This window comes from Hesperophylax consimilis, chromosome 28 (assembly GCF_061612785.1).
Source record: "Hesperophylax consimilis isolate HC1 chromosome 28, BYU_Hcon_1.0, whole genome shotgun sequence".
In the NCBI taxonomy this organism is placed as follows: domain Eukaryota; kingdom Metazoa; phylum Arthropoda; class Insecta; order Trichoptera; family Limnephilidae; genus Hesperophylax; species Hesperophylax consimilis.
The window spans coordinates 10,143,877-10,156,725 of record NC_142863.1 but is presented as its reverse complement, the minus strand read 5'-3'; the positions used below and the strand labels follow the sequence as shown (position 1 = coordinate 10,156,725).

Sequence of the window (12,849 nt, the reverse complement as noted above, 5' to 3'; positions counted from 1 at the left end):
TATATGTATTGTTGAGGATGACCTAAAATATAAACTCTGTGTCTAGTATATTCACAGATATATTGAAATAATTAGAGTCACCCAAATACAGGGGGATAAGAATGTTAATCATTATCACGCGCACGCGTACTGCGTATACCAGCCGTAATACGACTTAGAAGTAGTAGACAGATTTTAATCTGCCCGACCCCCAGGTTTAGAAACGTATTACGATCGTAGTAAGACGGAGATTGCGGACTTTTGTAAACAATCAATGAAAATGTAAAAAAGCAGTAATACCCGTTTGCATCACAATGGAACAGGAATATTTTAAATCAAAATATCGATTTACCAAAGCAAATACGGAACGCATTGTCAAATTAGCCGAATTTTGAAGCAATTAACGGACCGGGTCAATGACATCGCAAATGTCATCTAAAGAAATGTGAAGTTAGCAACAAAATGCGAAATGCGAAAATGAAGGTGTTTTTGAGGATTGGAATAAGGTGGTGCCAATCTTGCATGAATATTATTATGAGTAAAGATTTTAGCACAAGTGCTCACGGCCCTATTAGCTGTATAGCTATACCAACGCAGTAAGGCTGTTAATAATCAACGCTATAGTAAGTTTAAGTAAGGCTGTTAATTATTACACTATGTATAAATTAAATGAAAGTAAAATTTATGTATTATGAATGCTCACCTGTAGGTGTCTCCATTTCATTGGCCAAAACCACATATCTGGAACTTCCATTCAGTCTGGAAACTTCAATCACATTCCTCTTGGGATCCGTCCAGTACATGTTCCCCGCTATCCAGTCCACCGCCAGACCTGTATCACAAAATACACAATGAGATATGGTACAGGTATGGCATGCATCCATTAGTGGAACAGTTGAAAACTCGTAGAGCCGGATTGGAAATAATTGATTCCTCAGGAATAATATCAAGCTATAATATCAAGCTATAATATCCTCAGGAATAATATCAAGCTATAATATCATACATAATATCATATACACATCATACATAATATAATATCAAGCTATAATATCCTCAGGAATAATATCAAGCTATAATATCATTTAATAGCATACCTCAGGAATAATATCAAGTCACCGGGATAAAGTTACCGAGACAGGAATATTGACCATCTCTAATACAGAATGACAGCAGAAGATAAATATTACCGGCCTTACTAATAAACCTGTTTTAAATTTTACACAGCTGATAATCAAACATTCATGTAAAGTAAATGGTTGTTTATCAGTTGTGTAAAAATTAAAACATGTTTATTAGTTAGGCTGTAAGTGCTTAGCTCATATTTGAAGAATAAAATGGCTGAAATATGCTTTAAGCACATGCAAATCCATTATAACACAAAAAAAAATGTGAATACCATATAAGGAGGAAATCCATAATTGGTTTTATTTTGGCTATATAACACTTGGTGACCGGATAAATCATCACAATGATAATTCCTCACATCTTTAAAAAGTTATATAAAGTCATGGAAAGTGATGAAACTAAAACTTTATTAACTGGTTTAAGTAGGTTAGGTTTAATTTTTTTTTTCTTCGTTTCTAATGACTTTATATCACTTTTTAAAGGTGTGTTGAATTGTCAATGTGTTGAGTTATCTTGGAACTATAATACTTATGTACAAATTGAAATAAATGTAAACTGTCGATTTCCCGATAATTAATAAAAAAATAAGAGTCCCAACTCCCAACCGTCTGGACTAGTGAGATTATGAGTATCTTCCACTTCATTTAAAGAAAAAAAAAACTTTCAATCAACTGCATAAAAAAGATTTACGCTAGGATTTGAACCCGAGACCTCCGTATTGCTAGAGCTTTAGAGCCTTACCCCTCGACTACAGAGGCCTTCTATAGCTAGACCATAAGCTAAAGAAGTTGTGCAGACGCATGTTACTTTTAATGCGCAGAAAAGGCATGGTTTATTAGTAGTTCGCTAGCACTCGTTGGCGGCTTTCCACACCCCACTCCCCACCCATACCCTCCCTTCGGTCCAAACAACACTAGGGCACAATCATTTGTTTCAACCATCGATATATTAACTCTAGATATGGCATGTCATACAAATTCGGTCGAATAATTCGGTCAACCAACGAGTCGTTTTACAACCAAACTCCCCATATGATTCCGTCGTCTCGCTTTGAAAGGATAATATCTTGGGAGACAAATTTGGTCCTCACAGACCAACAAAAGAAATAAAACAATTCTTCTTATATGCGAATCCTGCAAAATAATGTGATTTCTTTTCGATAAATTTTTTTCGTAGCCCAATTTTTGTAACCAATAATTTTGGTTTCGGTGTCATTTTTAACATCCACACACCCTGTCTAGACTTTGTTGGTCGATGGTTTCAACTATAGTTAATCACAGTAATAATGGAAATAGTATAGTTTGGTTAAGTTTACCTGTTAACCAATCAATGGGCACATTTTCCACGGATTCCGTTTGTTCCACCAGAAGCTGCCTTCCTGTTCCATCCCTCCGGATCCTGCTGATGGTTCCATGGTCAGAATCCGCCCAGTAGATAAAATCTTCAACTAAAACAATGAAAGTACAAATTTATACCTACTTTATCCAACTAACTTGACAATCAAAAAATAAACTGCTGATTTGCAAATAATTATAAGCAATAATTAGTCGACAGAAATATCAATACAAATTGAAAATATCTCCCCAGTAAAAATAAATGCCCCTAACGGGAATTGAACCGGTACCTTCTGATGTCCGGTCAGGTGCTCTGAAACCACTGAGCTACGTCGGCTTATTTCCAACCCGCAATTCAATATGTACTAGTACTTCAATCAACAATTACTGCTTATTATATTTTTTCCACCTGTAAACAACCAACTTTATTTTTGTAGGAAAGGCTTTGTTAGTGCTAAATTTCTCACTAGATGGCGTCGAGACATATTATATCTTCATTTATTGGTGAAATATTTTTTAATGATAAATTAATGTTTATAAGACAAGGTTTTATGCATAGCATAAAGGATAACAAATGATTATAAGCAATAATTAGTCACCTGAAATATCAATACAAAATGAAAATATTTCCCGAGTAAAAATAAATGCCGCCAACAGGAATTGAACCCGTACCTAGTACCTAAATCAACAATTTCTGCCTATAATATTTTTTCCAGCTGTAAACAGTACATATTGAATCATTTGGCGGGTTGGAAATAAGCCGACATAGCTCAGTGGTTTCAGAGCACCTGACCGAACATCAGAAGGCACGGGTTCAATTCCCGTTGGCGGCATTTATTTTTACTCAGGAGATATTTTCAATTTGTATTGATATTTCAGGCGACTAATTATTGCTTATAATTATTTGCTGATTTGCAGGCTTTTGTATTTCCTCTTTTCTACAACAGGCTCGTAAACTTCTCACCCAATGTTTATAGGATAACGGTTGCATACGGCACTTATTGTAAATTTCATGCATACCTTGAAATATGAATGCTACATCTGTGTAAATAAAGTAATGAAAGTGGTAGCGTAGCGTTCGATATGGCAATACTGGTGGCTTGGGGGGGCTGGCCAACATCTGATGCTCCTTCAGTGCAAGTTTGAACTTGCTAGTCACTTGGTGATCCGTAGAACTGGCACATATTTTTTAGGTAGCAGTGTAGGGGTTAAAAATATCCTCAAAGATAAAATAGGTTCCTGTATGGAGTTAAAAAATATTTTAAATGTAGTCACAAAAAATAAGTGATAATAATTACCAGCGTGAAAATCGATGCTCGTCGCCATGGAAACTTGCGAGATGGGTCCAAGCACTGCCGTCTCGTTGTCCCCGTCCAGTCCCAAGCCCCTGATCTCCCAGTTGATGGAATAGAACATGAACTCCTCCATACCTGATGGGATACACAATCATTTCATACAGTGAAACCTCTATCTATTTTTTAGAAGTGTCCTATTCAAATAAACTAAGAATTAATGAAAACAATGGATTCAGGAATATAGAAAAAATCTACATTCATACTTATATGTTTGATATTCTAAAAAGGACACATATTTCACATAAAATTAATAAAAATTTCGTGATTCCTAAATGTTTGGCCTCATCAACGGAATTTTTTTCCATTTCGACAAATTTTAATCTTTCTTCAAGAGTACGCACTTTAAGAGCGGACAGTTCATTTTCAACCACATAAAAACTAGAAAGTAAAAAGATAACCGCCGCGCATACCGCTATGCTTGAATGTCTAACGATAACTAATGTCAGAAGCGGCCGCCGGCAGCGATCGATTTAGTAGACGTCGCTAATCTAATTTATTACTATTATTTAATTCTGCTGACGTGATCATATATAATTTCACAATAACTTCTAAAATAATTGAGTTGATTAAAAATTAAATAAAATAGTTAATCCTTTCTTATCTCCACATAGGAATCCAATCGAGCTTTAAATTTATTCATATTTTTAATTTATAATATCGATGATGATATGTTGTGAAGCTTTTGCAAGTTTTGTACGAAATTAATTTGGGAATGGAAGAAATAAACGACACATGTGGGATAGCGATTATTAAAGAAACAATCGATCGAGATTTTAACTTAACTGTAGTTATAAATGGTAGAAGATGGGGAAGAGGAACGATAAAAAAATGAACGAAACAATTAGGATGGGTAATTTGACAATAACAAAATTATAATGGTTAAATAAGAATAAACAATAAACTCAACCAAAACCAATTTGGTTTGACAGGATCTTCTTCAAAATAGTAATACTCATTTTACCCCGTGCACTAATTTGCGATTCGAAGCACGAGCCTAGCACTAATTGGAAAACTTTTTTGCTTGGTGGCATCAACAGAAATGCCAAACATCTCAAGATAAACAATAAATGGAAGGATCCTCACCGATACATCTGTTTGGCCTGGCGGGATCCACGTGGTGGCCCGTGGCACAGGCGCAGGAGCGAGTGAAGGGCCCCGTGGGCAGGCACAGCTGCTGGCAGCCCCCGCGGCCCCCTTGACACGAGTTGGTACCGTTCTGCAATGCCGCGTCGTAGATCTTTATGGACAGCACGTTCGCTATAAGGGAAGGTTATTTTAGTTACGAGTACAGTATGATTAATAATTAATACTTTATTAATGTTTTTTTCATTAATTAACCGCTGCGGTGGTTGAATAACCGAAAGAAGGCATTGACATTACAAAAAATTGAGAAAATATTCTAGCTTTATAGCTAAGGAGCAAACTCCGACATCTACATCACTGGCTCCGTATTGGAACTGAATCGAAAAAAGCCGGAGACCAAAGAAACCGAGAGAAAAGTAAAGTTCACTACAGTTTGCAGCGCAGGCATTGTGGGACTTTACCGAGTACCATTGTAGGAGGTACCGATACCGAGCCAGTGAAACGAAGGTCGAAGTCATATTATGAGAAATGACAAATACAAAATTACCCAATTGATAATCCAAAGAAAGATTGATAAAAGACGCAGCAAAAGAAGACGCCACACTTCATGACTTGGAAAGCTACGAGGGAATGTTCCGGGCTCCAGCCTGCAGGATGAACATTTCCCTGATGATAGCCAACCTCCATTAGGAGAGGGCAGAGCAAATATGTAACAGTTTACGACAGAAAGATTACTCACGTGTATTGTTCCTCAGGACCTGGTCATCATTGCAGGAGGTCTTGTCACAGACGTGAATGGCCTCGTCGTGTTCTGATGCGTAATAAAGCCTATTGTTGAAGTACGGTACCAGGGCCGACGGTTCACTGTGTTTGGGAATCGGAACCTATAGAACATAATGGTTCCATGATATTTCATAAAAATGATAAATTTAAAATCGCCCTGGTGTCTTACACCAGGGCGATACTGAGAGCATCTTCCACACTGATGTTTACTGTTTAGAACTAATAAATGTGAATAATTTGTCATACTAGGTGAAACACACCCTTAGTGACCCAATTTACTTCCAAATCAAAGAAAGCATTGAAAAAAACCAAAATTTTTCAAATAATTTAACAAGTTGTTAACAAGCATCAAATACTTTTTACCACTGCCAGTTTTAATTCATATCTTCATAAAAAAAACTTCTCCATAGTCATTATTGAGTATTTGACAATGTCTCCTAGTTGCATCAATGGCTCATGGCTCGAGGCATGACATTTGGCCATAGATGAATCGGAATTTGTTTGCTTTCATGCATAGATAAATATAAGTAACTTACTGTGAAGACTTTGGTTTCAGCGAAATCATAATACTGAATAGTGGAGCTGTGAGAATTCACCCAGTATAGGCGAACAGATTCCAAGTCCATTGCCAGACCTGCAGATTAAAATTACATTTCATTTAAATTTCTATACTGCAAATTGTTGTCATTGACGTAAAACTACGGTTATAACCGCTGAACAGATAAAGCCTAGAAGTGTGATCAGTGCCATCAATTCCATCTGTCTATCTGTAACTCTGATTCAATGAACTCTAGAGTACCTACATATCTCTAAATAGTATAAAATAAAGTTGCTATCCGTGTCTGTCTGTTTGTGCGCTTAGTTCTTCTAAACTATGCAACGGAATGTAATAGGGTTTTCATTATCATTTAGAGAATGTCTTCCGGAAGGTTTTTAAGGTTTCATATTAATGAATAGATTTGATGTTAGATCAAATGTGTGTTTTATGATGATAATATTTGTTAATAAGGTTTTCAAATAATTTTTATTCATCACGAATCAAACAATATTATTCTGCACATCTACGCATCGCTCGGTAAAATCTTTCTTATCGGTTGATAAACAAACTTCATAAAAATATTATCAATCACATGTAAATAATATTTATGAAACACTCATACTACAATAATCACTTTACTAAGAATCCCTCGCGTTGACTTTCTTTCAAGCTCTGTTTAAAGTTTGTCTAATGTCAGAGGTTTTGGAAAAGGTACGTTTAATTCGTATTATTCTTTAAGTCAAGCAGTATTTTAACTGAAAATTTAAATAAATCTGGTGAAGTTCAATTGATTTAAAATTGCATTGTTTATAGAAATCTATTCCAGGATCGAGCGCTTTTAACAAAACATCGCATAAAAAGAACAGACGCGGGTAGCAACTTTGTTTTATAATATTTAAAGAAGATTTTAGTAAAAAAAATTAAGAGACAACCTCATTCATACTGTCCCGTGATTTTCCGTATAATTGATTTTCAACATAGGTGGTTTAAAATAAAACTGTTTTCACCGGTTTTCTAAAGAACTTTCTTCTCCTAGGCAATGAAATTATTAATAATTTGTACATGAAAGAATCTGGACATTATATATATCGACGGTCATTACATGTTCTGCGGGACCGTCGATATAAAACGTATCAATATCTTCTTTGGGACCGTTGATATAAAACGTATCAATTTGAAGAGAAGTAGGTGGGTAAATAAGTCAACTTTATCATCAACTACTAATGGAAAAGTCACAAGATAAGAAGAAGAAATAGTAATTAGAAAGTAGTCCTTACTCTGTGGCATAGCAAGATCCTTGGTGGTGCTCTGTGAGACCAGGACACTTCTGTCAGACCCGTCCATATTGCTTTTCTCGATAACGTACAGGCCGACCCTCATATGCGCCCAGTATAGTTTCCCTCTGTAACAAAACAATCATTTAAAAATAAGTTTAACTCGTTCGCTGTAACCGGTTCCGATCGCAACTGTTCGGATTTAGATTGTTTAAAAACTGCTTTCTTCAGTGTTGAGGGCCATAATCATTAATCAATAAAATTTTATCCCCATTCCGAATGGGGGTAAAATTTACCCCAAACAAAAGTTTGATATCTAAGTTGTTACATCTTAGAAAAATTATTCAGTAATCAATATGCATTTAAAAAAAAAATTATTCCACAACTATTTTTTTCAAATTCTGATGAAATTACTCTCCTTTCCCCCCACCTGAATATCCATACTATTGAACACTGAACATTATGGGCGACCCCTTTGGATTGTACATAATATTTACGGGTACGCTGTAAAGGAATAAGAACTTTGGTATTACAATGGATTACAATGGAAGATGCTCTGAGGAACTAGCGTCATTGATCCCTTCGGCACCGGTGCGTAGTCGGGATACACGCCAAACACGCGCCCAACATTTGTACACGGTTGACATTTGTCACATGAGAACGGGTCGCTTCTACGATTAGTTCTTAGGTTCAACAGCTCGGCTGTGGAACGAACTGCCGGCCTCTGTGTTTCCTCCCTCCTACAACTTGGGACTCTTCAAGACCCATGTTCACTCCTTCCTCTCCACAAAAAGACCCTCCACACAGCATCCCCAAAGATGACATAGGCCCTGAGGGAAATTATTTTCTTCAGGGCCTCCTGTGTGGGGTTAATATAAAAAAATTAAAAAAATGTAAGGTCACAACTCGAGTTTGCCTCAGTCATTTGGAATCCTCAATATCAAACACACATTGATTGTATTGAAAATATTCAATACAAATTTATTAAACACCTATCGTATCGCTTTAGCGATCATCGGTTTGACCCTACCGCTTTATATAAACGCAGAAAAATTTCTGATGCCCTATTCTTATACAAAATCGTGAATAGTCTTGTTGATTCATCATATCTGCTAGAAAAGATAGCATTTCATTGCCCTGAACACAACACCAGATCGAACGACTTCGAAGGTTGAAATAGTTTGATAATAACCTGGTGGGATCCAGCGCCAATCCAGTCACCTTCTTCAGCTCCCCGCCCGAGATGACCACGGCCGTGTACTCTCCGCGCAGGTTGCACACGGAGATGTGCTCCCGACTGCCCGTGGAGGAGAAAAACATTAGCATGGAGATCCAATCCACGGCGAAGCCAGCCGGACTCTCAATGCCCGTGTCGATGATGCTCTGCGTCGGCCCCGCCGTCAGACCAGTCTTTTTTATCTCGTTTATCTGGAAGTAGATAGTTTCTTGGGCATTTTGAAATTACATAATGTGATGTATTGTAATAAGGTTGAGTATTTAAGCAATAGATGGCGCTAGTCATAAAGCTTACTCCAGAGTCCGTCAGATGTCGCTAGAGTGTAACAAGTACTTGTGAGATGATAATGACAGGGAACAAGCTTCTCGCACCAGAGAATCACCAACCCTCGGGTAATGAACAGTGTAGCTAAATCCAGACGTAGATAAACACAATTATAAGAAGAACCTTTTTCTTTTTACAAAGAGTTCCCAACACCGAAATCTGCATAGTAACGCAGACATAACACATAATATATTAGTTTTCGGATACATTCAGAAATGTTTTGATTTGATTTTATTGCAAAGCTGAAATACTCTGACCTTCTGACAGCATATGGCTGACGTCTGAGGAGTTGGTGTATTAGGATTACCTGCGTGTCAGCCCAGTAGATGGTGTTGGTACTGGCCACGAAGTCCAACTGCTGCGGGGTCAGGACCTGCGGCATGCTGATGGTAGGAATGGTGTGGTAGTAGGGCAGGCTCAGGTCCACCCCGCGCAGCTCATTAGAGCGCGATATCAGAAGGACCTTCTCGTTCACTGAGAGAGAAAGCAAATCAATCTTAACTATGTTGCTCTTAACCTCTCGGACAAAGACTATTATTTACTTTGTGTTCCTTTGCGATCTGTCAAAACGTGAAAATTTTTGTGATATTTACGAGTTTTGTTAAAAGCTTCATAACTCACGTTTTGGGAAACGTAGCCTCATTCTAAAAGATGTTTTGGAAAGATTATGAAATTCACTATCGTATTATATTGTTATACGTAAATATTTGCGTTTCTAAATATACATTTTCTGAAAACGTCAAAAATATGTAAAAATCGCTGACCATTATTTCAAAGCTGTGAAAAATGTACTTTTTTCTGAGTATCATAAAGAAATAACACTTTATATATTGAAGAAATATAATTAAAAACTATTAGTCACCTCAAAATATTAACCGTCCAAACTAAAATATTTTTAATAAATTATTTAGAAACGCAATAAATTATGAACGAACAAGATGACAGATCCAATCGACTTAGATAATGCACCACTACATTCCATAAATATTCTTGAATACAGACGCGTAGCGTTATTCATTATCGATACTCTGTTTTTTAAATCATGGCAATCCGTATACTAGTGATGGAAATAAATCGATTTTTGTAAAATCTCGCGCGTTTACGTGAAAAGACGTTCTAATGTCTTGACCGCTATTATCATATTTACGTCTTTTGACGTTCTAATGTTCTGAGTGGTTAAGGTGCGTTTATTATTTTTGTGTAAACACATTTTGGCCAGGTATTTTTTGCGCTGGTACTTTTTATAAGCCCAGAAAAAATAATGTATAAGGCCTATTAAAACTGCTTTAAAGTTCAAAATGTCCTACTTACGAACCCATTTTCGGTTATGGTTTTATTGTATAATGTGGCAAATTAAGTTATTTATAAAATCATTGAAAAATATTTAAATATTTGTGCCTGAACATTGACAAAATAAAATAAAAGGCACTTTTTGGCCATGTTTTTTTCTTGCATAAATCACAACAGGTGGATGGTGTTAAGCGGGAATTTAAGCCTTATCGCCATCTACGTAAGGTGTGTTATTGATAGCGGCTCGATTCAAAATATTACACGACGTAGTGCATCGCCTTAACAGTAGTTATGTAGCACAACCGACGAGAGTATCTTTAATTTTTGTCTTTGGAATTGATCAAATCTGTAAAAAGAATACTGTCAAATGTTTGTAAAAAGAATACCAAGTACGAGTGATATTTTAAGTACATTTAGAAAGCAGTGAAAGGATTAATAAACATAGCTTACCAACACAGTTCCTTTCGTCCGGTGCCAACCTCATAACATGAGGACAAGCGCACTGATACGATGCGGGCCCATCGAGCAGGCAGAGGTGGGAGCACCCACCATTATTGTTTCCACAAGGATTATCTCCACCTGGAAACAAATATATTTTTTGAAATCAACAATTAAAAAGTTTACTCAGTAAAAGGTTGTTTGTTACGATCATTCTCATTTTGATGGCCTACGTGGGCAGGGGGGGAGGCCTTCAACTAGCAAGCTGGTGGTGCACAAGTACAATTTTATTTGATTAATTTGTGTGAGTTCACAAATTACTCATTTAAAACAATATGTAGTATATTTGCGGCACGTTCCAGAGTGGAAGATACTCTCAGTATCGTCCTTGTGTAAGACCAACATTCAGAATTGAAACATTGTTTGAAATTGCTTTGGCAGTGTTTGGTGGCCATGGATCTGAACAGCCAGGCAATTCTCCACCTACCTCTTCCCCATCTCGTTCCCATCCCCACTACCATTAGTCTCAACACATACCCCATAGCCATAGTCTCACTGCCTCCAGATGGTTGGGAACAGTTGGGCGATCTTAGTCTTCTGCAGTATTCACATTTTTAAAAAAAAGTGCATATATAGTGTAATGTATATTGTTGTAACATTCCAATGTTTACAAAAACGGTAGAGCAGAGATCTCATGATTGTGGGATTAATTTCCTGTCAAGTAAGTTGGGTGATCATAAATAATAAGAATGAATTCTTAATGGAAAATATATTGAAACATCAAAAGTTACAACAAAGGAGTACAGATGATAAACATGTAACCATAGAAATAAATATAGGCACATACCCGATGGACTCCTGAATCAAACTAAACTAACTTAACGTGAAACGAAAGAACGACAACGGATGGCGAACGAAAACTTGCTCTCGGCAGCGGGGAACGGACCCGAGTCGAAAGCCAGGACATCCTTCTCTTGGTGGAAGCGGGAGGACGCAACTCCTTCAATGGACGACTGCAGGGGCATCAGGCCTGCAGCACGTGGTAGTCGACCAGACTCTTCAACGGAGCCAAGACAGCAATCCGTTTTCTTAGTGGAAGCGGGAGGACGCAACTCCTTCAATGGACGCCTGCAGGGGCATCAGGCCTGCAGCACGTGGTAGTCGACCAGACTCTTCAACGGAGCCAGGACAGCAATCCGTTCTCTTGCGACACGGGGACACTCCGCCAAGAACAACCAGCCACAGCTAGGACCAAACCAATCTCGGTTTCAAGTCCGAAACACGAGCACTCCGACATGACCACCGGCCAACACTCAATAAAAGCGGGATTCCATATTCCCCCACTAAAATAATAACAAACACGAACTGTTCGTGAATGGATAAACACCCCGCGCCTTTTTTAAATGAAATAATAACTCCTATTCACATGATTAACTCAGATTGAAGCCCCTTTAAAGGAGAGTGACTGGATCCACCGACCCACCGGCCTAATGGGCGGGGAGGAAGTGACCATAAACAAAACTGTCCTTCCTTCCTTCAAAATATTGCCAAAGTTCGAAAAAAAATACCCATAGACAAAATAAACCCAATTAAGCAAGAACTTCTCTTGTCACAAAATATTTATGTGACAATAGTGACCAAGTTGACAAATGCATCGCATTACCAGCCCAGGCATCGTGGGTTCAATTCCTCTGCTGTAGTAGTTCCAGAGGTTGTACGTACGTCACCAACTGTTGACACAATTATCTTCCATTAACATTGTCATTGCAATTTTTCCCATCCTATTCTACTTACAAGTACCTGTCATTATCTGACTATAACCACGTGTGTGTTTGACATTTTGCAACAATAAAAGCGACTGTCAAAGCAGTTTATTGATGAAGCCTGTTTGATGAATATCTCTTTGTTATCAGTGCTGTTATTAATATCAACTCAGGGTAGAAGGCCTGTGCAGTGAATATATTCGGTTCCCTCAGTGTCTTTCGTATCTAACCTGGATGTTATAGAAGCTTGTGCATAAAATAAATCATATCTCTTGTGAGTGAAACCAACCATCAACATCTTTGAAGAACATCAAAGGGGTAAG

The 12,849-nt window shown here is 37.5% G+C and overlaps 1 protein-coding gene across 2 annotated transcripts in view; it reads right to left on the bottom strand.

Annotated features, from left to right (window-relative positions):
- LRP1 (LDL receptor protein 1) overlaps nt 1-12,849 on the bottom strand; it is a 325,177-nt gene that overhangs the window by 131,098 nt on the left and 181,230 nt on the right. For both annotated transcript variants that reach the window (XM_089648596.1, XM_089648597.1), the window contains exons 31-40: nt 10,776-10,904; nt 9,343-9,509; nt 8,667-8,902; nt 7,478-7,602; nt 6,199-6,296; nt 5,619-5,763; nt 4,880-5,053; nt 3,740-3,871; nt 2,423-2,554; nt 683-811 (exon numbers count right to left, since the gene is read on the bottom strand). In XM_089648596.1, coding sequence (XP_089504722.1) covers nt 683-811; nt 2,423-2,554; nt 3,740-3,871; nt 4,880-5,053; nt 5,619-5,763; nt 6,199-6,296; nt 7,478-7,602; nt 8,667-8,902; nt 9,343-9,509; nt 10,776-10,904 — 1,467 coding nt within the window. The remainder of the gene's footprint in view (nt 1-682; nt 812-2,422; nt 2,555-3,739; nt 3,872-4,879; nt 5,054-5,618; nt 5,764-6,198; nt 6,297-7,477; nt 7,603-8,666; nt 8,903-9,342; nt 9,510-10,775; nt 10,905-12,849) is intronic.